This window comes from Eleginops maclovinus, chromosome 14, assembly GCF_036324505.1.
Source record: "Eleginops maclovinus isolate JMC-PN-2008 ecotype Puerto Natales chromosome 14, JC_Emac_rtc_rv5, whole genome shotgun sequence".
NCBI lineage: Eukaryota > Metazoa > Chordata > Actinopteri > Perciformes > Eleginopidae > Eleginops > Eleginops maclovinus.
In genome coordinates this window covers 2,891,108-2,917,291 of record NC_086362.1, presented here as the reverse complement: position 1 = coordinate 2,917,291, position 26,184 = coordinate 2,891,108, and the positions used below count along the sequence as shown (strand labels likewise).

Genomic DNA, 26,184 nt, shown 5'->3' with positions numbered 1-26,184 from the left:
ATTCACATGCCCTCACTGCACCAACAGTGCCCTTGTGTTATTAAGGAGGTGGTAACAAGCGTTGGCTTCTGACTGAGGGCCCTTTTCCACTCTTAAAACTACACAGAGGAGCCAAGAGTGAGCGTTTCATCGTCCCTCAGCGACCAGCGTGTGTGTGTTTCCATGTTCCTGCAGTAATGATGCTAAGCTGGCAGAAGCTGCGACGTGATTGGCAGAGGTCAAACTACAGCATTGTCCCGCCCCCAAAAACTGCAGCTGTGATTTGCGATTAGTGTCAGTAACCTGTCAATCAAAGGGAGTTTAATTCATGTGCGGGTTGGCAGTGGTTAGACTGGTCCTGCCAACATAAGAGCACCAGCTCTACACACACACACACACACTCATACATTCATACACACGGATCAGTCACACGAACACACAACGATTAAAGGTAATTATAATGATGGATGTCATATTTTACAAGGGTTTTAAAAGCGAATTTCCGTGTTGAATCATGTTTTCATTTTAGTCTCAGGGTCTTGTATTACCTCCTAAATAAAAACATAAAAACATGAAGTTTTCAGTCTCTTAGAATCCAAGAATTGCTTAAGTCTGTTTTTTAAAGCAAATATAAAACAATTATTCAGACAAAATAATCTGTTTATGGATAAAAACATAATCATTTTGTCATGATTTGGGAGGAAAAACTACTTTAAGATGTGGAGAACACATGGATAATGCACACACACACACACACACACACACACACACACAGAAGTGGGAAAACCCCTGAGAGCCAGACATGCAGCACAAACCAGACACTGACACAAACACACACACACACACACACAACACACACACACACACACACACACACACACACACACACACACACAGTGGATTAAACTGGGTGGCATGTTCTTGACCTGATGCATTCCTTTAGCAATCTATGTGTGTCCATCTACGTCTGAGTTGGTGTGGGTGTGTGTGTGTGTGTGTGTGTGTGTGTGTGTGTGTGTGTGTGTGTGTGTGTGTGTGTGTGTCTAACAGCATTAGACAGGGTTTGCCTGCCGCATAAACAGGAGCAGGAACCGCTCTGACGGCTGAATCTGAAGGAGACGTGATGCTGCCAAACAGCTGTCTGTAACTAAAACACTTCTCCACTCAACAGTAAGAGCCACAGACCAACTTCAAATCTGAGTCCAGTTAAGAATTACGGGAAGTATCAACATCAGAGAAGCTGAAAAAATAACAAAAGACATTGTTTTCCAACACTGCAGACTTAAACAAGACATAAAACTTCTGAAACCCCTGTGAACATGAGCTGCAGTTCCACCTTCATCCACTAGGTGGCAACAGCACAAGGTGGAAAAGGGGAGTAGAAGCAGTTCTAAATTAAGTCATTTTCAGGCTTCAAAATGTCATTACCTTAATGTTATTGTAGTACGAATCCTGTCTGAGGATTTTCTAACCTTACCAAGTATTTTAGGACGTGTATAATTGATCTCCTTGTTGACTCCTATCAGGTAAAGTGTGTCTCGTGATGATTACAAAGCACAAACACGATCCCAGACATCCCCTCCTCCCTGCACATCAGACTTTATCTGCTTCCCTTCTGACACCCTGAAGGTGAAAGGTCACTTCCTGTGCAACCCTGCCTGGATCCGTGTTTGTATGAGCAGATTCCTCAGGACACGGAAAAGTCGCCTCCTCTGTCCTAACTCACCTTCCTTCCTGAATCAACGCCAAGACTGTTTAAGTATCGGTGAGAAGAGGACATGCACTTAAGCGACATATCCGTCAGATATCCACTTTGAAGTTGTGAGGAGGAACCCGGTGTGTGTGCAGGTATCTCATGTGCGTGTGGAGGTGAGTGTTTACCTCCTGACTCCCAGCTTCAGGATCCGGTACGACCCTTTGATGAGGATCAAGGCTTCCTGTCTGCTGCCGTAGAGCGCCGAGCCGTTGATGTTGATCAGCTCGTCGCCCAACTTCAGCTTCTGGCACAGCGCCGCTTTCCCTCCATCCTCGATCTGCACAGAGGATTAGACATTTAGATGATACATTTTTCCAAAGGGATGATTATTAATACCTTAGACATGACAGGTATCTTGCCTAGGGTTGCACAATTAATCAAAATCGGCTTGGCTTGGGAACTGGAGAGTCCCCAGATCCAGTCCCAATCAAGATGCTCTTTAGCAAGGCATCAAACCCCTAGGGTGGCAAAGTCCATAGGGGCTTGGCCTGGGAACTGGAAGGTCACCGGTTCAAGTCCCCGAAAGACCAAGTTGTTACCATGGTGTCCCTGAGCAAGGCACCGTTCCCTACACTGCTCCCCGGGCGCCGTACATAATGGCAGCCCACTGCTCCTAACACAAGGATGGGTCAAATACAGAGACCTGCCCAGCAGTGGCTCAGTCAGTAGGGGCTTGGACTGGGAATCGTAGGGTTGCCGGTTCAAGTCCCCGAACAGACTTGAAAAAATATGGAAAGTGGACTGCTGTGGTGCCCTTGACACCTCCACCGGACACCTCCAATCCCCCCTCCCCATTGCTCCCCGGGCGCTGCACGATAGCTGCCCACTGCTCTTAGTACTAGGATGGGTTAAATGCAGAGGACCAATTTCACTGTGTGTGCTCTGCTGTGTGCATGCATGTGACTAATAAAGAGGGTTTCATCCTCCGATTCAATTCAACAAAAGATGCATGTGTTTTTCCATGTGTTCAGACCTACTGTGTATACGTCCTGTGCATTAGTGTGTGTACTGTACTGTGTGTTACAGTGGAGTGAACGACTGAATTTCCACTCGGGATAAAATAAAGGTTGTTTTTCTTCTTAAAATAGACAAGTATTTTGTAAAATTGTGTAATTTTTGTATATATTTTTGTATTGTGGGTGCAATATTAAGCTGTCTTTGGCTCTTTTTGCTGTAACAAATGAAAATGTCCCCCTGTGGAACGAATAAAGGTGTTCTGGTTCTGATAAAAAATTCAAATCAACCCATTTTTAATGCTTAATGTGTTAAAAAAAACATTTTTAAAGAATGACTGTACAAACCCTACTCTACAGACTTTATACACATATTGTTGGGTGCAGATTCTCTTTGAAACAACCAACTAACTCAATTTATATATCTTTTAATGATTGTAATGCAAAAATGATCAATCCCTCAGTGAAAATCATCTCAATTGGTCACTTTTTCCAAATTGTGCAGCTCTTGCCCAAAGACATGTTGGCTGTAGCGCGAGGGATTGAACCCCTGACCCCCTGAGCCACAAAGAGCATAAAGACAGCAAAGATGGAAGTCAAACAGAAGCACATTCAGTTTTATAAAAAGCTTCTGCCAAGCCGACTCCTTTAAAACCCATTTTTGGGGACATTTTTTATTCGACTGTCTCCGTCCCCGTGGCAACAGCGCCCTAACGAGCATCTCCAAAAACAGCCAGTACCAAACATCCCACAGAAAGCCATCGCATTCCTGTGTAATGGACTCTGTGCCAGACCGCGGGTCACACACACACACACACTGGTGAAGCACTGTGCTGTAAAAGCATGGCTGGGATGTTTCACAGCGTTCTGAGGGGTGAGACATTAATGAGTGTGGTGCGAGGTCTGCCTTCGGACATAAATCACATCAACACGTGAAAGAGAGAGAGGAGCACGGGAACACGATGGGGGTGACCGACCGACTAACGGACAGGACCAACGCCAGGAGAAAACAAAGCCAAAAAAAACGAAAAAAAGTGATAAGAAAATCTCATAAAATAGAACGGTTGGTGCTTTACAAGAGCTTAATGTTTTGATAGCAATAAATGTACTTTTACCAGAACCAGTGGGGAAAATATTAAGCAATACCGAGTCATATAACTCAAAATATTCATATTAATGCACTTTTTACTTCATATTTTGTTCAATTTTGCTGGATTTATTTTTGCAAACCAATCTGACACTAGATGCCAATAAAAAAAAAAAAACAGTAAATTCAAATTAATGAGTTTAAAGCTTAAAAACATACCCTAAATGCTTTTTTTCAGCAGGAATTAAAGTAAAATGAAAGCAGGAACACCATTTCATGCAATCACAGCTTGATTTCAATATCTTCGACGATTTTATTTCATTTTAGAAACTTTATTCATGCATGTCTAACCTAAAACGTGGTTACTCAACATGCTAAAAATCTCTTTATATCAATTAAGTGTTATTTAGTAGGTATTTAATTAGAAGGGATAGACATTTTTTTATTAAATTGACCCTTTGGTGCAGGTTTATATCATGGATCATGACTGATTTTCCACATTTTCCACTTAAGCAATAGCAGCAGATCCTATTTCACGAGTTGCTAGGCAGGTTAGATCTTTTATCGTCCCCTTTAGATACATGCGCCAGGTGAACTCCACCACTAACCCGGTATAAATTACGTTTAAAGGTGCTACAGAGGCGTATAAAAAGGGAACAAATTCCTGATTATACCGTGTGAAATTGAGTGCAGGCGTTCCTTCATTCATCGTCTCGCTGCAGAAATCAAAGGAATGCATGTCATGGAAACACAGGTCTGATTTCACGCTCCGGTTTAACTTCTTCAACACAAATCCAGATCTTTCATTTATTAACTTGTGCTTCTTTCCAGCTTCTCTTGGGCTTAGACTTCAAAAAGGTTAATATTCTATGTATTTGATCCTGCTGTAAAACCCCAGGCGACCGCATTTGAACTTTATCACGTCTTTAGGTTTTGATGTCTTAGCAGCTAAGATCTGGATGATCATTTGGCCCAGTCAAGCTTCAAGATATTGGGCTTTGTTGTCCCGATTAAGAACACTCTATTCATCCCCTTTCTTTAAACTTTGATCTACGATGATACAGGCTTATGAAAGGGGATTACAACCCATATCTGAAAGGCTTTATAAATATTACACAATAAAGAAGAGCAGGGATTAGATCCGGAAACCCTGAAATTAGTCAGCATTTTAGCACACCCTGTGACCGTGCTGTAGTTCCTTTATAGCCCAACATTAGCCTCCTTTAGCTTAGCGGTGGTGAGGTGAAGTCTTGTGACCTTGCAGTAGTTCCTTTATAGGCTAACGTTAGCATCCTTTAGCTTAGCGGTGGTGAGGTGAAGTCATGTGACCGTGCTGTAGTTCCTTTATAGGCTAACGTTAGCATCCTTTAGCTTAGCGGTGGTGAGGTGAAGTCATGTGACCGTGCTGTAGTTCCTTTATAGCCCAACATTAACCTCCTTTAGCTAAGCGGTGGTGTCGTGAAGTCATGTGACCGTGCTGTAGTTCCTTTATAGGCTAACATTAGCATCCTTTAGCTTAGCGGTGGTGAGGTGAAGTCATGTGACCGTGCTGTAGTTCCTTTATAGGCTAACGTTAGCATCTTACTCCTGGAGTTAAATGCATTTGAGACAGTGTTTCTGTTAATATGTTTCTAATTAGTTTTTCATAATGAAAAAAAAGGCAATAATTTGGAGCTTTGTTCACACACACACACACACACACACACACACACGGTTAAAAAAGAACCCAGCAATAAAATGACCTCTCATTACTGCGGTGCTCTGCTAAAACTATCAGCCTAAGCTAACATCTGTAGGGGAAGGGAGGATGGGAAGATGATTAAGAGAGAGGAAAAGGAGGTGAGGATGAAGGGAGGATGGACATGAAGGAAGGGAGGTGAGATAGGTAGGTGAGGAAAAGCAGAAGGAAAGAATGAGGAGGCAGGAAGGGTGGAAGAGGGTTTTATAAAATCTACCCCAGTGAGCAGGTATGCAAGGCTTAATTAGAGTGTGGGATAAGAGTTTATTATAGGCGTGTGTGTGTGTGTGTGTGTGTGTGTCTATCAGTGGTGATGGATCATTTAACACACACCGCTCACATGTGATTCTTTTACTGTAATAACAGCTGCTTCTGAGTCAGTTTCACTGCAGTCTGACCTACATGCCTGAGCAGTGTGTGTGTGTGTGTGTGTGTGTGTGTGTGTGTGTGTGTGTGTGTGTGTGTGTGTGTGTGTGTGTGTGTGTGTGGGATGTCCAGACAGGGTGAGGTCACCCCTGGCACCGGGGAGACACAGAAGAATGCTTTCTTTATGTACTGAAACACACAAACACACACACACAAACACACTGGTCAGACACACCCTTTCACCCTTTTATTTTTAGATTTGAGGGGTGACTTCATTTGTGTGTGTGTGTGTGTGTGTGTGTGTGTGCTTGTGTGTGTGCGTGTGCGTGTGCGTGTGTGTGCAGTTGCAGGGCGCCAGTCATTGTGAACTGGAAAAAAAACACGGGAATCCCCATGCTGGTCACAGGTTGTCATCACTAGGCTATCACCTGACACACACACACACACACACACACACACACACACACACACACACACACACACACACACACACACACACACACACACACACACACACACACACACACACACACACACACACACACACACACACACACACACACACACAGCAAACTCTGTGGAACAACAGATTCTTTATCAAAATCGGAAAGGATCAACTCTGGTCTGGAGAAAACGATTGCTGCAGTGTGTGTGTGTGTGTGTGTGTGTGTGTGTGTGTGGTGTGTTTTTATAAAGTTCTGTCAGGAGTGATTAACACAGCAAACATCTGCACTTTAATATTAAACAGCAGGAGGTAACCAGGTTTATTTCCAGTGTGTGTGTGTGTGTGTGTGTGTGTGTATGTGTGTGTGTGTGTGTGTGTAGTAGGTGGGGCCCTGGTGCCTTAACATGTGCAAGTAAACCCTCACATTACTGAAAGGTTGAGAAAGAGAAGATTAGTAGTTCCCTGTATAACACCGCATCAAAAAAGTCTGGAAGTCAGAACAGTGTGTACACAGTTAGGCCACTAAGCATAGGACACGATGAAACACACACACACACACACACACACACACACACACACACACACACACACACACACACACACACACACACACACACACACTGGCAGAGAGAGCAGTTTGGGAAAAGTTGTGTCATTTCTTTGACAGTGAAGATATGAACCAATTTAAAAATCAACACGTGCATTTTGTAAAACACACACACACACACACACACACACACACACACACACACACACACACACGCATGACTGCTGGTAGAAATAAAGTAAAAGGAAACAGTTTCTCATTTGTTTACTTGAAGACATCCAGGGAGTACGAGAGGATTCCTGCGGGCCTCAGAGAACTATTCACATGTAGAGATGGGAATATATGTGTCATGAGTTTGAATGAGAAGCACAGAGATGGTAATTGACTCACACACTCACACACACACACACACACACACACACACACACACACACACACGGAAGCCATGCCATCTTTGCTTTCTCATACAGAGTTCTTCTTCAGTGGCACAAAAACTCTCAAAGGAGATTTCTACTGGATTACTTTTTCGACACACATCACTGAGTTTGAACGTGTCTTTCAACGTGTGTGTGTGTGTGTGTGTGTGTGTGTGTGTGTGTGTGTGTGTGTGTAGGATAAAGACCTGTTCTTTAAGCAGATAATCGTTGACTACTTAGCAAATTCAGATATATAAACTTAAAAGTAGGAGAAGCTTTTTTGGTGAGAACTATACATGTGAGGCATTGTCTATGACTCCGAGGTGCATTCTGGGTAAAAAACTTCCAATCATCACATTTTTAATGCATTACTTAAATGAATTACACCCGTATTTTAAGTTAAGGCAAAAAATTGCACGTTATTCTGGATTAATCACGCAACTTTGCCAGTGTGATTTGGAGGTCTTTCTTCCATAGAACCTGAGGCTCATGGGTAATGTAGTTTTTAGAGCCGTGCACCATAAGGACATCACAACAAAAGGAAACATTCAACAGGAGCCAAATCAGCGCCCCTAATAGAGCCGTCAACATGACAGGTCAGCACATGCTCCGAAAGCCTGCAGGAGCCCCGCTGGCCCCCAAAGACAAAGACCACGAGCCCCCCCCCCCTCTGCTGGACACCAGCTTCACGCTCCTGCTTTTGTCTGCGCTGCCACCGTTCAGCTCCCAAACATAAAGTCTGAGCTGACGTAGGGGTTTGGAAAGAGCGGTCAGCGACATGGAAACATGGCTCAGGAGGCCGAGGTAGAGCTCAGTTTCTCCCACATTTCCTGTTTTCAGAGACGCTGAATTCACCTTCGTTTCCACTTTGGGTGCAGAGCTGCTTACAGTCAAGAGTCTGACTCACTCTGGGTTTGACCGACTCTGCAGAAAACATCGTCCAAAGGCAAAAGGCGTCATTAAAGCTTCATAAAGGGAATAAAAAGACAGTCAAAGTCGACGTTTTAAACAGAAACGATCCCTGTAAAAACCAGTAACCTGCATGAGAAAACCATCTCCTAGCTCCAGTTACTTAACAGCGAGGATTATTTATTGATGGTAAACAAAATAACTTTCCACTTTGGGCTCTCTGACAAAAGCAACTAATCTGATTATGTAGTCTCAGGTTTTAGAGTTACTTTTATGGGTATTTTTCCCGTGGTTTGTGGAGGTCAAACGGGGGGAAATGTTCATTATTTGCCAAGAAAAAAGTTAGAATTTAACTAAAAGTTAACTTGATTACATAACGTCAGGCTTTAGAGAAGTTGTGATGGAGATGTTGCACAATTTTATGACATTAGATAAGTTCAACTAAACAAAAAAAGTGTCTCTAGGGGGTTGAATAAGTGAAAATGTGGCGTATATTTCAAGAAAAAAGGGTAAAACTGTCAGAAAAGGTCAGAAAACATAAACATATTTACGTGCAACAGATACTTTTCCTTAGAGCTGTGTTCTGCTAGTATAAAGTGAGTAACTAGTGCATTCCAACACTCTTTTCTGCATATATGTGAAGTCAAATGCTATAAAGCTCCTGACTAACAGCAGCTTTAGGGATCTAATCTCCATGTCTCTGCAGGTGAAGCTCGGCCTTTGTCTCCTTTCCACCTCAAGAGATTCTGTTCTCCCTGCAGGAGAAAATGGAGATGCACACGAGACACATAAAGTCTCTAAAAGCTCTCCGGATCACACCCTGCGTCCACCTCTGCCCTCCACAGTGAGGTTTCCTCCCTTCTTCACACCCACGCTCACACAAGGCCTCCTTTATCAGGGCAGGAGGAGGGGAGCTGCAGGGATGGAAAAAGAAAAAAGCTCCCACGCTCACACCAAAAGCTATGTGTGTGTGTGTGTGTGTGTGTGTGTGTGTGTGTGTGTGTGTGTGTGTGTGTGTGTGTGTGTGTGTGTGTGTGTGTGTGTGTGTGTGTGTGTGTGTGTGTGTGTGTGATTAAGGCCGTCTAGCTCCACTGATCCCTGATGTTGCAACTGTTAGGGTGTGTTGTCCTGAAACAGCCTTTCCATGGAGTCATGGGGGGGGGGGAGGATAATGAAGCTGGGGATGGAGATGGGATTTCTGGGGGAAGTTTAGAGCGTTGTGGCCCCTCTGAGAAGTGGAGGCCCCCAGGATACTGACTCACACTACTGGAATATCAGCGTGAGGAGAGGAGAGGACGATAAAGGAAAGGAGAAGAGGTTTGAAGGAAAGGAAAGAAAGGGATAGAGTATAAAGAGAGGATGAAAGAAATGGTGAGGGGAGAAATGGAAAGGAAAGGAAGGGAAGGGAAGGGAGGGAGACACTCAAGAGCAAGGGATTTAAAAGGAGAGGAGAGGAAAAGAAAAACAGAAGGAAGTAAAAGTAGGAGACAAGATGAGGGTAAATGAGGTAAAGGGTAAAAGGAATGGATAGAGGGATGAGACTAGAGGAAAGGAAAGGAAAAGAAGGAGAGAAAATGGAAGGAAAGGAAATGGAAGGAAAGGGAAGGAGAGGAAAGGAAAGGAAAGGAAAGGAAAGGAAAGGAAAGGAAAGGAAATGGAAGGAAAGGGAAGGAAAGGAAAGGAAAGGAAAGGAAAGGAAAGGAAGGAAAGGAAAGGAAAGGAAAGGAAAGGAAAGGAAAGGAAAGGAAATGAAAGGAAAGGAAAGGAAAGGAAAGGAAAGGAAAGGAAAGGAAAGGAAACGAAAGGAAAGGAAAGGAAAGGAAAGGAAAGGAAAGAAGAGACTCAAGAGCAAGGGATTTAAAAAAGATGAAAGTAGATCAAATATGAGAGGTAAGATAAAAAAGAGGAGAGAAAATGGAAGGAAAGGAAATGGAAGGAAAGGGAAGGAAAGTATGGTGGGAAAAGGTCAAAAGAGGAAAGGAAAAACAGAAAAGGAATACAAAGGAGACAAGATGAGGCAACAATGACTGGATAAAAAATGAAGGACAAAGGAGATAAAGGAAAGGGAAGATAGAGTGTGGAATAGGATAGAGGAGGAAAGGGAGAGGGAAGGAAATGAATGACCAAATATGGAGAAAACACTAATAATTCTCGCACTGTTTCTAATCTCTCTCTCTCTTCTCTCTCTCTCGCTCGCTCTCTCGCTCTCTCTCTCGCTCTCTTTCAGGTGAACAGTGTGTGTTCTGTTTCCTCAGCAGGAATGCCTCGTGTTTTTACACCCCCTCTAACTGTTTGCATGTCTGACAGACGCCTCTTCATTTATAGGAATCACACACGCGCACACACACACACACTGAAGACTTCACACGTCCTTACAAGGCCTTCCATCACCATCATGTCACATACTGTAAGTGGCGGACAAACATGTGAAGTGTCTATTTTTGAAGTGTCACACTAACATCACATCTGTGGAGCTCCTGTTCCTGCAATCTCACAAAAAAATAGGTAATAAATCACACACAAAAGCAACACCACTTAAACCATTTGGACAGAAACGTAATCTCTTTCATTATAGACGATATGAAGGATGGCTCCTCTTTAGGACTTCACCGGTGTTTTCTGCAGGTTGTTTGAAATGTCTAAAACAATTAAACACTGTTGCTAGGTAAGAAAAGGAGTCTCCCAAAGTTGTATTTTGAAAGTAGAAATTGACAGATGTTCATATTTCTGGTGCTGAATGGATCCAACTTGGTCCTTTATCTTAAATGGTTAATTTCACTGACTTTATTTGGACTTTTTGGACTTGAATTGCTAAAAAAAAAGACCATTAAGTGGCATTTTTTAGAAGTTTACATGTAGAAAACATCAATTAAGGAACCAAACTGTCCTTACTTCCGGTACAAATTCAAGCGCTCTCCACTCAAACCTGATTTATTAAACACTGGAGTCGACTATGCGGCTTCTGATGTTTGTTTTTTATCCGGCACATTTTTAAGTGCTGCGACGGCTCTCTGGTGGGTCCGCCAACTGGTATATTTGTATTAGCCGCGCTCCAGGGACGAGTCTAAATATTTTAAATTAAAAACCTAGCTTTGGCTTGAAAGGATGCCAAAAAACCTAGAGATATTTGTGTTTGCAAGGTATAAACAGCTAGAAAAGCGTCTACAATGTGTTTAAAAGTCAAGATAAAGCTGATGAATTTATGTCTTGATGAGGCATATTGAGAAAAAGCCCATAAAGAATGGTTTTTGGCTTAAACGCACACATTTATGAGCCTGTAAACACAGTTTTCAACACTTAAAAGCTGAGAAAATGCTGCTAAATGCTAAGTATAAGCGCACAGCAGAAGAAAAGACACTTCATTACAAAGAAAATACACGTTAGCCGCCCACAGCGTTGACTGACAGGTGGCATTTGGGAAATCCACATCAGAAGGCCGACTGCTTTACACCAAAGCCGGTCTCCCCACCTTAAGCTCGGGTAATGCCATTAAACCCCGCCTTAATCTGAGAAAACAAACCCCTCATTACCGACTCCCGAGCGGCCGCCACATCAAAGCCCGGCTACCCACAATGCTTAGCGAAGGAGCAAGGCAACCCCCGACCCCTTCAGCCATCATCATAAAAACACACACTCAAACTCCCATAATCCACCACAGCAAACCTACACACACACACACAACGGGGTCTTTCTAATCCACTCTAAGGCTGACACACAGACACTGACACTTCACCTCACACACACTTAGGGACCGTCACACTGACAATACACACTTTCTGGCTCTTTGTGTGGACATGCACACAGCAATGAGTGGGAATAAAGTGTATTTAGGAGGAGGATTGGTGCTGTTGGGGATTTTGGAGTCTAAATACTGGCCATTTATTGGACGTTTTTAATGTAATTCTTATGTTAATTATATTTTACTTGTATTGCACACTCAGATTTCTTATGTTATGTTCATATGTTTTTTTAATTTGACATTTGACTTTTAATGCCTTTTTTATTGTAGATTTTTATTGCACTCTATTTTTTTATTATATCTTATTTGTTGAATCCTTTTTTATCGGACATTCTTAATTTTGATGTTCATATCAATATTTATTTTGATTTATCTTGTATTTTATTTTTGAAATACTGTCTCTAAATAAAGTATTTGGTACTGGGAGGACATAAAATGGCAAATGAAAACACATTCCTTGGCACATTTCTGTTGTTTCTGCCTCCTCTTTTTTAAAAACCTAATTCCTCTTACTGTGTTTAACTAGCATTAAACACCAAAGCAAATTCCTTGTAAATACTTGATAATAAACCAGATTTCTGATTCCCATTTCTCCTTTAAATGGCTTTTAAATACTCGGGATGGTGTGTGAAAGTTGGAATAAATACTTCACACACACACACACACACCCCCGGCTGTGTATTTCTGGTGGAGTATGGAAGCCATTAGATCCGGTGACCGGCGCTGACAATAGCAAAGGGTAAAGGTCAGCCGGCTGCTGATGGACTCATTGCTCCATCAATGTCATATGTGTGTATGTGTGTGTGTGTGTGTGTGTGTGTGTGTGACCCCCTTTATTTCACACACACACACACACACACACACACACACACACACACACACACACACACACACACACACACACACACACACACACACACACACACACACACACACACACACACACTTAAATACGGGTGAAACATTAACTCTTAATGTGCACTAAATGACCTTGCCCTCTCGGCTGCAATCTGCTTCTCCTCTGCACTTTTTTCTTCTGAGACATAAGAGAGAACATTGTGTGTATTTTTACTTTCCCTCAGATCAAAAGGCCTCTTTGCCAGCTTTCAAACCCTCCTTATTTGTTCTATCTGGGCTTCCATTCAAGTATTTTTATGAGAGTCATAACGTATCACACAAGTGGAAAAGTTGAGGCCAAAAAAATCGATCAAAATCATGTGAAGATCCTGGAGGCGGGGGCCTTCCTTTGATAGAGCAAGTATTATTTAGTGATGAACAAAGGATATTAAATGGCATTTTAACCACATTTACCGACATGTATCCATCTCTAAAGCAATCACTGCTGCTCTGTTTTTGTTTTTAGCTGAAACTGATCAGTAGGTGACGATGTGTGTATCGCGAAACTGTCGTCAAGTCAAGATAATTACACAGTTTGGACAGATTTGATAAACAACTCCACTTTGATATCAGATTTATGAGCATCTCCAAATAGCCACTGAAAAACAAACACAACCCACTCATGGACAACGTACCTGCGAGGGTCCCTTTATGACATCGCTTTGTTTATCTGCATGCTGTAGATTTCTGTTTTGTTTTTACAAATCAAAATGTGACGACAGTTTTGAGGCCGGGCGACTGTCAGCGCGGGGCGTTCAAATGTCATCGACTGAGGAGAAAGAAAAACCACCAGATAGCAAACAAGGACATCCACAATGTGCTGTGTTTGCACATGTTGTATGAGGAGTAATGGATAACACACTTCCTTTCCTACAAGAAAAAGCTGCTTTAGCTCAAAACGATCATGAATATTGAGCATTACGGAGAAATACTGTCATTCCAGAGGCTTTTAGACGGAGCGCTTTCACCCGAACGTTCTGCAAAAAGTGGAAAACTTCACATACATTCAGCGATGCGTTCAAAGACTCCAACAGGCATCAACCTGGCAGCTGCGTCGGGACATCTGAAACCTTTCATTCGTCTCTCCCCACCTCCTCTATCTTTTGATCTATTATCTTTCCATCCTCCATCTATCAGCCTACAGCTAAAAACAACCTTTTGCAATCGCTCCTTTTTCCCAAAACCTTTCCTTTGTCTTTCCCTCTTCATTCACCTTTTTCATCCTCCTTAATCCGCCGTCTTCCTCTGTCCTCCTTACATTTCTATTCAACTATCTGTCCCAGTTCATCCGTCTGTCCTGAATTTCTCTCTCCCATCCATCCCTTTCACACTCTCCGACTCTCCTAAACTCAGTCTGGATGCTTCCATTCAAGCTTTGGAAGGCTTAGTTTCATTTGGAAAGACAGGAAACTACACTTTGAAACCACTATGATGCTTCAATCATGGTACAAAATAGCTCATGGGTTCATCTGCTGTCCTTAAAATAAGCATTTCCACAGAGTTGTGTTTGACCATGAAGACAAACATGACACTAAACAGAGATTCATGCATCTGAATTGTGGTTTTATTAAAGAAAATGTTGCAAAATCTGCACTTAAAAGCAGGGTTTGGGTCTACTTTCTCCCCCAACTACAGCCAGGTTTGGCTCTCCTGTCATTCAGAGGTTTCCCATTGAACAGTTTTAATTAGAGTAGTTTTTAGTAAAGCTCTCGTGGTCGAAGATGTCATTTTGAAAAGGATCGAATGCCTGCCGAGACACTAAATCGCTCTTATTTAAGGGAGGAGGATCATGGATATTTATTGCACGCAGATTTAATCAGCTTTAAGAAACCAGAAATCCAACCAAAATCACTCAAACCAAAGACATGGATAAACAATTTTGGAGGATCGCAACACACCCAGATGTTCCGCTCGGACGTTACGACTCCCAAAGACCTATTTTACATCGCCCCCGGTAACCCCTGGTCGCCTGCCAAGGACGAAGAGAGGGGGGGAAGAGAAAAAGGATGAAAGGATGTTTCCTTCAGACGCCACTGAGGGCAGAAGGGAGGGACGACGGGAGAATATCCAGTAAACAAAGAGCGTTTTGTGTCATTTAAGACCACAAACTGGAGTCTACTTGCCAGGGTAGCCACGAGATTACACCACATTGCATGGTGGAATGTGTGTGTGTGTGTGTGCGTGTGCGTGTGGTACATTCTTGGGTTGTGGGGCATGACTACGTTGCCATAAACTGCAAACATATAAACACTGACGCACGGAGAACACACAAATTATTCCCCGTTAACAGCCCCCCCGCTTAATCCGACATAATGGGCTTCGGAAACTGCTTCTGATGTCGACGTGTTGAAGAGCTGCTGCTGGAAACTGTGAGGAAGAGGAAGGTGGGGGTGAAGGAAGAGGATGAATGGATGTAATTCTAGCAAGGGAGAACATGGGCTGGACAAGTTATCCAAATCCCTGCAGCATAATATGTGTTAAATACGTGTTGAAATATCATTTTAAATCAGGTTCTGTGGAGCTGCTTTGACATCCCGCCTACAAATAGTGTTCTACAGACCTAACGATACAGTCCATGGTCTTTATCTGTGACAGTTATTCTCTCAACCAATAAAGACATTTTTTGGTCCGTATTTCAGATAATAGCGCAGTTTCTATATTTAGAGTAGTCCAAATGAATTCACTATATAATGGGGGATGCCCTGAGCTATTTTGGAAGGAAAACCCCAGAAGTGCAAGTCATGTTTGGAATTCAGCAGAACAGAAAACAAGGATTTAAAAAAAAATGTTTAAAAAAATTCTCCAATGTGAGAAAAAAATGGCTAAATATGTGTGTGTGTGTGTGTGTGTGTGTGTGTGTGTGTGTGTGTGTGTGTGTGTGTGTGTGTGTGTGTGTGTGTGTGTGTGTGTGTGTGTTTCAGTACTGCTGTACCTACACAAATACAGGGTGTTATTTCAGTGTGTGAGTGAGGCTAGAGAAGTACCCTAAAAGAAACAGCTAAAGGCTCCACAGATCAGAGATAGAGACATTCCAACCCCACCCATCACACACACACACACACACACACACACACACACACACACACACACACACACACACACACACACGATCAGCATTAATAGGTAGCTCAAACCCCTTTGATGAAGATGTTTTAGGCAAGATTGAAAGTGATATACCATTCATGAATTATCAAAATTAAACTGTCTCTCTTTTCAGCTTAATGTCATTATCTGAATATCTGAGTGGTCCTCATCAATCTGCTCCTTTGTGTACTATCCTGCTGCAGGACATGTGTTTTTGGTTAGTTAGGACAGTTAGCGGAGCAAGTCAGGGCAGAGGACACACACACACACACACACACACACACACAGTAGAGACAATAGCATCTCTATCTGATGGCATGCTCATCTACCCCCTGCAGAGCAGACTGCTACTGGAGGCTACCTTTACTGGAATGCAAAGAGCAACACACACACCATCACACACACACAGCTGTTTACCAACCCGAGACATTTGGACCTCATGTTAAAACAATCTTCTGCAGAAAATCCCTGGATTTCTGTTACTGTCAACATCGGGACGAGAGCAAAAAGAGATTATCGTCTCCGTCGGTGTTGCACTCTTTCGGGGTGAATCAAACTCCAGACGGCTCGCAGTGTTTTCAAACATGCACATGCTGGAATGCCCCCCACACACACACACACACTGAGAGAAGACATGATTTCCAACAGAAGAAGAAGAAGAGGAAAACCCCCTTTTCAGCCACAAACACAAAACAGAGGTGCCCACAGCAGATGGAGTTGAGCTGAGGTTAACTTGTGCTCCAACATATTTCAGAATCCTGCAGCCGAGAGGAGCCAAGTTTAGCTTTCCTTCAAGAAGATTCTTTGAGGACAACATCAACCATTTTTCATCAGCCTTCCCCAGCAGATAAGAGTATCCCATAAGATGTTCTCATGACCTTGAAAATTGTTTGAAAAGCGTTGATGAAATACCTCGATTTGTGCCAGCACTTAATCTTAAGTGACTGATTTGCATCCTAATTCATGCAATAAGGACATCAGGAGACATATCTGACACCCCAGACATGCAGCAAGGCAGTCTATAAAGAGGGGAAAAGCAAGAGAACCAATATTCAACAAAAACACCATTAAATCTGTGAACTGTGAACTCTCATATTTATTGTTCATTTAGCATTAGCAAAAGTCTGCATCTGCTGTGCACTTCATTACTTATTGTTACTCAGTGTTAGGATATGTCTGTCTTATCTGTTGTGCCTGTGCACTTTACCTCTTCACTGTGGGATAAAGAGAAACGTTTTTTCAATTCCTTTGTATGTCTGGTACATGTGGAGAGATTTGACAATAAAGCTGACTTTGACTTTTTTGACTTTAGTAAAAGTTCAGCTCACTCAAAGTTTTCATCACGTTTAACTGGAGTTACCTCCCGCTGTGGGTCAGCAGTGCTGCTTTGGTTTCAGTGGTTGCTCAGCCTGAGAGACGGCTGATTGTTGGCGGTCTGACTGAGGACAATGAATCAGCTCTGTGCAACACGGCGACCACAGAAGAAAATGGATTGTGCTCTTAGCTACAGCCGAGCTAGAGGTTAGCCATGGTGTATGGAGGGGTCCTAAACCTGGAAATGAGTCAGCGTTTTAGCACCGTTCCCTCGTCTCCAAGTCAAAGTGTTTTTGATTGGATGCCTGAAGATATTTTAACAACATTAGCCGCCTTTAGCTTAGCGGTGGTGAGGTGAAGTCATGTGACCGTGCTGTAGTTCCTTTATAGCTCAACATTAGCCGCCATTAGCTTAGCGGTGGAGACGTGAAGTCATGTGACCTTGCTGTAGTTCCTTTATAGCTCAACATTAGCCGCCATTAGCTTAGCGGTGGAGACGTGAAGTCATGTGACCGTGCTGTAGTTCCTTTATAGCTCAACATTAGCCGCCATTAGCTTAGCGGTGGAGACGTGAAGTCATGTGACCTTGCTGTAGTTCCTTTATAGCTCAACATTAGCCGCCTTTAGCTTAGCGGTGGTGAGGTGAAGTCATGTGACCGTGCTGTAGTTCCTTTATAGCCCAACATTAGCCACCTTTAGCTTAGCGGTGGTGAGGTGAAGTCATGTGACCGTGCTGTAGTTCCTTTATAGCCTAACGTTAGCTTTATACTTCTGGCATTTGCATTTACGCATCATAATGTTGTGTTAATATGTGGGGATCATCAGACACGTGGGAGTTAATTATTTACAATATTCCAAAATCAAATGACTAAAATCCCACGTCTTTTGTTGAGGGATACAATGCTTAACTTCCGGGTCAACCTACCAAAAAACGTCAACACTGCACCACTCTATACTTTGTTTTCATGGGTAAAAAATGAGCTAATGTCATATTATTTTATGTCTCCTGGGATTTAAAAAGGAGGGAATGTCTTTTATTTTCAGGTCCAATCAACCTTCCTTTTGTCCTGACATCTTAAACATATATAAGACACTTTTTGGTATAAAATAATGCCCTATAAACAAATCACTGCAGACAAATGGGAGGTTATTATAGATCCTAAATCTCAATACAGACACAAATAGTGAAGATAATAAAGGCACAACTGTTGCAGGACGTGCAGAGTCTGATGTTCATTTAGATAGCAGACATTGCAGAGGTCTAGACAGTTCACACAAGCAACTGGAAACCATCAGAACAATGGGATTGTAAATTCACAGCTTTAAATTAAAAAGGGCATCAATTTACTGTAACCCCAACATCAGCCAGTACATTTTCCAATGCCAACTTCGAGGTTTTACGGCAGTTTTGGGATGCCAAGCTATCCCCGTGGGAACGCAGCCTTTGATGTCGAAGAGACACCAAAAAATGTCCTCTGCGGAAATCTCCGGAGAGCTCACGGTAGATCATAAAACCACACATGAACTGACAGCTCCGCAGCAGCTGTTCCGTCAACAATGAAAGCAACTCGCCACTCATTCATTACGACCACATTTCACACAAAGGACATAAAAACAATGTCACAGAACACATGAGAGAGGTTTACATGATAGATTACAGCGGCGCTTTTTTTCTACCTCATTACCCATTAAAAATATTTACTGTGTGTGTTGCAGCTGCTGCGGCAGTGGGCCAATCACATGCTGCATTCAATTGGAGAACACTGCACTGATTGGCTGCTAGGGAAACCGTACATATAGCACTTTTTTAAAAGATTAGAGTCTAAATGTTGAAATAATTGCAATATAGACTATTCAAAATGGCAGTAAGTGCAATATTTGGTAATATATGTGAAATATTTGAATGAAGCATTGTGGTATACTACTATCTTCATAAAAAAACATTGATTAGTACATATCGTCTCCAAAAAATCCCATTATAATCATTTTAATGTCATCCAATAATAATGTGAATAGTGTTTCATTCCCTCTAATATTGTAAATAATGTGTGTATTGCAATTTCATCACAATTAGGGTTTTTTTCCGCCCTTTATTTTTGGATTGGAGAAGTTACAAGAATTTTTGGTACCGGTTTAATCCCAGTAAATACATTAAATGGTAACATAAAGCAAGCCTAGCTCTATAAATGACCCTAAAACATTTCCTCTTATTTCCATCTCAACCTTTAATTTGAGATGTCTAATCCTTGACCGGCTGCCTGGCTAACCGTTAGCCGACGTGCTAAAAGGCTGACCCACTAAATGGCTAAACCAGAAGCTAATGGCTAACTTATTTAGCAGGCAGGCATCAAACTCACTGAGTCATCATCACACAGCTGATCACCGGCTTCAAGGAAATCAAATATTCCTTTATGAGCTCTGCACATGTATGTCTGAACACACACATGAATAATTTCTCCACACACACACACACACACACACACACACACACACACACACACACACACACAGTGGTGATTTGTTATGCTCCTGGAGGAATGTTGACCAAATGGCTTATATCCCTCTGCTGTCTCAGACTCTGAAGAACTCCCTTCCCCCTCCAGCAGCGAACACACACTCTCCACAAAAAAAAAAGGCCACGAACACACACTCCCCAAAACCATGGACATCCTGAAAGGGCAACTGGCACATTTTAAAGCACTCATGCACATGTTCCACGACTCTCTTTAAAGGACTGATGACTTTATGCACCAAACCATCTTTTTGGATGAATAAGAAAGACGTGCTTCATCTTTCAGGGCTGCAAATTATAACCGTTTCATAAATTGTGTGAAAAATACAAGTATTTAGGGCACTTCTTACAGGGAGGAGCTGCAGGGCGGACCCAGAAACAGCTGGAGGGATTAACTATATCCAATCTGGCCTGGGAAGGACTTGGATTCCCATTGAGGGAGACGTAGTGAGTAGGGAGTATGCGGTAAAGGCTGCCACTACGACTCAAAGATGGCATTTAAAGTCTGTTTTTGTCCAAACAGAAGTCCAAAAATCTAAATATATTCAATTTAACACAACATATTCTGGAGAAAATCAGCAAAAATCTACATTTTGTTGAATTTAAGCTAGATTTGGTGATTTATGGAACAGTGTAAAGACATGCCAAGATGCTTTTGGTGAGTTCTGAGTCAAGTTAACAAGGCAATTAAGCAAGTCTTAATTGGGTGAAATTATGGATTTGGAAGGTTTACAGTGGGGGTTTTTATGTTTAACAAGGACAATAGGTGTTCAGCCAATCCTAAAATCCACTTTTAGGACACATTATGCAACTCAAACAACTTTTTTACAGAGAAAGCAATGGCCAAAAGATGTGGAAAAGTGGACAATGAGTTAAGATTCCTTTATATAACAGACATAAATGTGCACAACTAACTTAATGAATCAATTATTTATAAGGAATAGGTGTTTTTTTATTCACTAGAGACATGCTTTTAATGTAAAACTAGTGCTTTAAGGTGGTATAAAGAATGGCTCGCATGGATTTAGTAAATTGGTGTAAAAATAGAACATTTTTAACCAAAACAAACATGAAGATCCATTTTTAGGTCACTTAAACAACCTAATATCAAGTGAGCAAACTCCACTGAAGGACTTGGGATGTGGAAAGGGCTATTATAAGATAAGAATACTCCATCAAATAAAGATAAATATGAATATGAATTGATTATTTATTAGAAAATAGGTTCTTTTGTATTTTTAATTGACTGAAAAAAATGCCTTTAGTGTAAAATAAAGTGGAAGGGAAACTCTGGACCTGAACACACACATCTACACACACACCTCCACCCTACTTTCAATCTGTGTTCCCCCCCATCCCTTCAAGGATTTAACACTTAATCATTAAACACTTTTCCGCCCCACGTTCCCCTGTCCAGCTCTCAGCGCCGCCGCTTCTTTACTGTGTGTGTTTTAACTGGCCACTGGACACAAAACAGCCACAGAGCACGGTCTGATTTTTATCTCCGTCAGCCGTCCCAGTCACATTTTCCCAGGGGCTGTGTTACTGTTTGTGCGTGTGCGTGTGTGTGTGTGTGTGTGTGTGTGTGTGTGTGTGTGTGTGTGTGTGTGTGTGTGTGTGTGTGTTTCCAGATGAGTGAGCCAGGCTTTTCCATTCCCTGCTGTGGTGAATCGAGACGTACGCCGGCCAACATTTACACCAGCGAGGGAAAACGACTCAGAGGCAGAGCAGAGGTTGGATGTCAGTCGGCCTACACACACACACACACACACACACACACACACACACACACACACACACACACACACACATATACATAGACCACCCCCAGCAGAACACACAGCAATAATTACTTGCAGTGATTCAAAGACACCCTCCTTGTTTTCAGCAGCTCACCGCCTGCAGCGTGAGAAGAGGAATCGTCTGAGACTTTATCGCACAAGACGAGGTCAAAAAACCTAATAAATACACTATATATTAGGAAATAGGGTCTTCTGTTTGCTTAACTATGGGATAAAAGGCCCTTAGTGCAAAGAAAAAGTGGCCAAACTCTGGATTTAGTCCCTTTAAATCATTGCTCCTGATGTGCTGTATTCATTTTACTAGACAGACCCATGCTGTGTCATCTTAGTTCAGGAAATTCTTGATTTGGACAAAAACGGAGGCTATTTACCCATTATTCTGCTCGTTATATACATAAGTTATTTAAAGAAATGACACTTCATTGTGACGCTTTGTTTCCAGCTCCCCGCCTGCAGCGTGAAAGCGTAAGAAGAAGTCGGGAGGAAACGTCAGCGGCTTTATCGCACAAGACGAGGTCAAAAAATCGGCACTAAATCCTACAAAACCTGAATTGTACTTCTTGGAGTTCTGCAGAGATAACAACAAACAACCTCTGGCACTGCTACTTTTACTTAAGTACAACATATGAGTACTTTTTCCACCTCTGATGACAACACGCGTCTTCATGCACGCCTCTTAAGGTCTAAAGGTGATCAAATAAAGCAAATCTCGTAAAACAAATTCATCTTTCTTTACAAGGATTCCCAAACCGACGCCACATTTCTACCAAAAACTCTGTCAGCACTTTTGGCTTCCTGTGAATGGAGGCAGGAAGATGGACACAGCCTCTTTTCTGCCAGGAATCCCCTTGGGGACCCCCTTTTTAGCACCACTTTGACCCCCGAGTTAAAGAACCCCGACCGCTGCTTTACATTATATAAGGCTTTTCATCCACAGACAGTGACAGCTGCCAAACATCAACCGGCCCGGATATTTGCTTAAGCTTTGGACAATAACGTTTTATACTCTGCAGGAGAGGAGGAGGAAGAGTGGGACTTCAAATAGCTGTGCAAAAGTTGGGGGGGGGGGGGGGAATAGAGACGAGGATGCAGGAAAAGCAGAGTTTTTTGCATTGGGTTGAAAAGTTTAAACCAAGGGGATCAGCAGCCAAGGAGACTGAAAAGCACATCGCACCAGCCTGCAGAACTAACCGCAAGGGTTCTGTTGGTGGAGCTGGATGCATGCAGCAACCACATGCTTACGAAATAAAACTCTTACAGTCAACACGAGTGAAATACAATGCAAATATGACCCCAAAAGTGTAAATATATACATAAATATAGTGAAATTGCCATGCAAAATTTAACACAGTGAAAATACACTCACTGTTAGAGAATTAGGAACACTTCTGAGGCAGTTTTAGCTCATGTTATTCAGATTTTCAAAGCAAAATGAACCCAAAAGTGTAAATATAGTCATAAATATAGTGAAATCGTCATGCATTAAGAAGACTTTTGAGGCAGTTTTAGCTCATGTAATTCAGATTTTCCCACCTATATTGTCATGGTCAACTTCAGTGGTGTAAAGCAACTAAGTACATTTATTCAAACACTACTAAATAATAACCCTACAGTCAAAATGAGTGAAATACAATGCAAATATGAACCCAAAAGTATAAATACACACATAACTATGATGGAACTGCCACGCAAAATGTAACGTAGTGAAAATAAACCCACTTTTTAGTGCATTAGGACGACTTTTGGGGCGCTTTTATCTCATTTAATTCACATGGTCACACATATTCTTCATGGTCAGCTTACTTTGGTGATGATGAGTGGCTCGCCGTGCTCGAGCCCTCCTTTCAGCGTGAACCCCCAAGGCGCGCCCCCGTTCAACTGGACCTGGATGTGGAGGAAAGACACGAGCTGCTCCACCGTCTCCATTTCTCTCCCGGTAAATTCTCTCCGGTTCTCTCTCTCTCTCTCTCTCTCTGGCTTCAGTGCTAGCTCAGCGGCGCCGGTAGCGGTGCCTCGGCTTCTCCATCCCCGCTCTAACAACAACAAGGAGTGGATGGATGAATGGGGAGGGAGTGAGTGGAAGCAGAGGGGGAGGGAGGAAAAGTTTTAAAATAGTGTCAAGTTAAAGGAAGTTAGGATTGTGGTGTCGTGTGCAACTTCCGGTATGACATGTAACATTGTAGAAAACGGTGTGGTAGCGGGTAGTGCATTAGGAAGACTTCACACCAATTGAGTATGTAAATAAAATACGACCATACATTTAAATAATAACATACAGATTATTCAGGTCTACTTGTTTATCCACAGTGCACGTTTTATTTTCAAATCCAAATCAAACACTTCCGGTTATCTATGCTAGCTTGATGCAGTTTAAAACTTAAGGAAAACTTTGGGAATCGGACGGAAGGTTATTGACAGAGATTTCAACCAATAGCAGAGAGGCTTTGATTGACGGTGTCCAATGAGGAGTCAGAAGGGGAGGGTCTTCACGCAACAACCGCTGCATTGTAATAACATCAGGCAGGGGACTACAACTAAATAACAGTAACAGAAGTGAGTTAATGCCCCTCGTTTGAAACGTGAAACCTGCCACTTTGCCACAGACCCCTGTAAAAACAATTATCAGTTCATTAGATGACATGATGCCGAATTTATGCCCAAAAACAAACATAATCTCATTGTTTTAGCAACAACTTTTAGAAAGCTATTGCATCAAAATCATGTAAAAATATATAATTTTGGCTAATTTTACTTGCATTGAATGTAACAGGAGTGGTTGCAAGTCACTTATTACTGTACAATTATTAAGTATTCCTACTTTACTTGAGTATTTCCATTCCCTGCTACTTTATGATTCTACTTCAATAGATTAAAGATGCAAATATTGCTCTTTTTACACCACTGTCTTTGTAGCTTTGCAGACTGGGATTGTTTATGCAAGTGCTTGTACTTTTACTTTATTGAATGCATGATCTTTACTTGTAACAGTACTTCTTCATTACTGTCAGGCACTGCATGCAAGTGTAATATTGAACATATAGCATTACTACAATGTGTTATTGCTCTGGTAAAATGAATTATCCTATTTTTTGCTTAACCCAAATTAGTCAAAGCCGCCATTCATGCACACTGAAGCTCTACAGACCTGCAGTATGAACAAGTACAGAACATACTACTGCGGGCCAAAAACAACATTCGCTATCAGGTCCCACACATTTCTAAACTCTTACCAGTCGTACCAGTCTGCATGTCTCACCACCATATTAAGAAGTACTCAAAAAAGCAGTTAACAAGCAGTCCCTAATGGGGCATATTGCACATAACAATTTAAGGGACTGTATTTAGACGAAAGCAATGTTCCTGTTATTAATCAAACCTCCTCAGATAGCTGTTGAAGATATGGGAGCTCATATCTGCCAATGGGATTAAAAAATACTGAGAAAATGTTGACTCAGTATTTCAAAATAAGGAGGCGCTTTCTCAAATGAATAACTTAGTATCGCAAAATTAGTTTCACCTTATTTTTGAGGTGTATTTTGAGATCCTAAGTCAATATTTTGCGCTGTAGACATTCTTTTAGAGATGCCAAGCCATTATTTTCTAATGCTTAGTCATTATTTAGAGATACTAAGTCATTATAGTGACTTTCAGGACCTTTTATTTCACCATAAGGCACATTTTTTTGTTTTCAGGCCTCAGCATTATAGTGTAAAAAAATGTATCCAACAAAAATGTGATTTTAACTTGAAACATTGACTTATTGGGGGTGAATGTCTTTCTGTAATCAAACATCCTTCTGCCTGGCTGAACCCTTATAGCGATGTATTGCTTTCCCTCCATAGTTCAAATCTTTCCCACACTCCCCCTGCAGACTGAAATGATCGGGATTGGAGATAATCACTGTTGTGGAATGTCCCCACGCTGCAGTGCCCACTTAACTGAATGTGTGTGTGAACGAGTGACAATCTGTGTGTATGTGTGTGTAAAGAGAAAGAACAAGTAAAGGAGGGAAGATGAAGAGAATCAAAGATGCAAACATGCCCAGACGTCTCCCTCCTCATCCCGACCACGAGCCGTTTCTTTTGATCTGATCAGACAACCTTTTTTCTTCCTTTTCATCTATTTTTTTCGTTCTTAGAAACTGTACTATTTGGGTTTGTAGCGAGTGCTGCTTTCAAGTGTGTGCTTCTTGAATTTCATTTAGGAAAACAGGATGTGATCCATTCAAATCCTCCTCACTGAGAACAACTCATTCAACAGAAGATCCCAAAGCTGTCAAACTAAACAAAAACAAAACAAACAATATATCAAACCGACTGAAACCAGGCAGAAAATACAGTCTGGGAGGAAACAATGCAAACCAGATATAGTTTAACCACAGACTGAGATGGGGAGTAACACACAGCATTGGAAGAAAAATACAGATCCTTATCTTGAGTAAAAGTACATATAACAAAGTCTAAAAATACTCTGTTACAAGTAAAAGTCATATAGTGTATTATAGACTGAGACCCCTGTAAGTTAAAGATCTTTCTGCTTGTTGCTAAGTATCTTTCTACCACTTGATGGCACCAACGTTGCATTTTTTAAGTTACAGAAGTTGAAAAAAGATAATTAAAGCAACACATTTTACACAAAAC

At 41.9% G+C, this 26,184-nt stretch overlaps 1 protein-coding gene across 1 annotated transcript in view; it reads right to left on the bottom strand.

The window, feature by feature from the left end:
- shroom4 (shroom family member 4) overlaps positions 1-23,588 on the bottom strand; it is a 55,698-nt gene extending 32,110 nt beyond the window's left edge. The window contains exons 1-2 of the mRNA XM_063900759.1: positions 23,348-23,588; positions 1,861-2,012 (exon numbers count right to left, since the gene is read on the bottom strand). Of these exons, the coding sequence (XP_063756829.1) occupies positions 1,861-2,012; positions 23,348-23,470 (275 nt within the window). The 5' untranslated portion in view covers positions 23,471-23,588. The remainder of the gene's footprint in view (positions 1-1,860; positions 2,013-23,347) is intronic.
- Between the last annotated feature and the right edge of the window lie 2,596 nt (positions 23,589-26,184).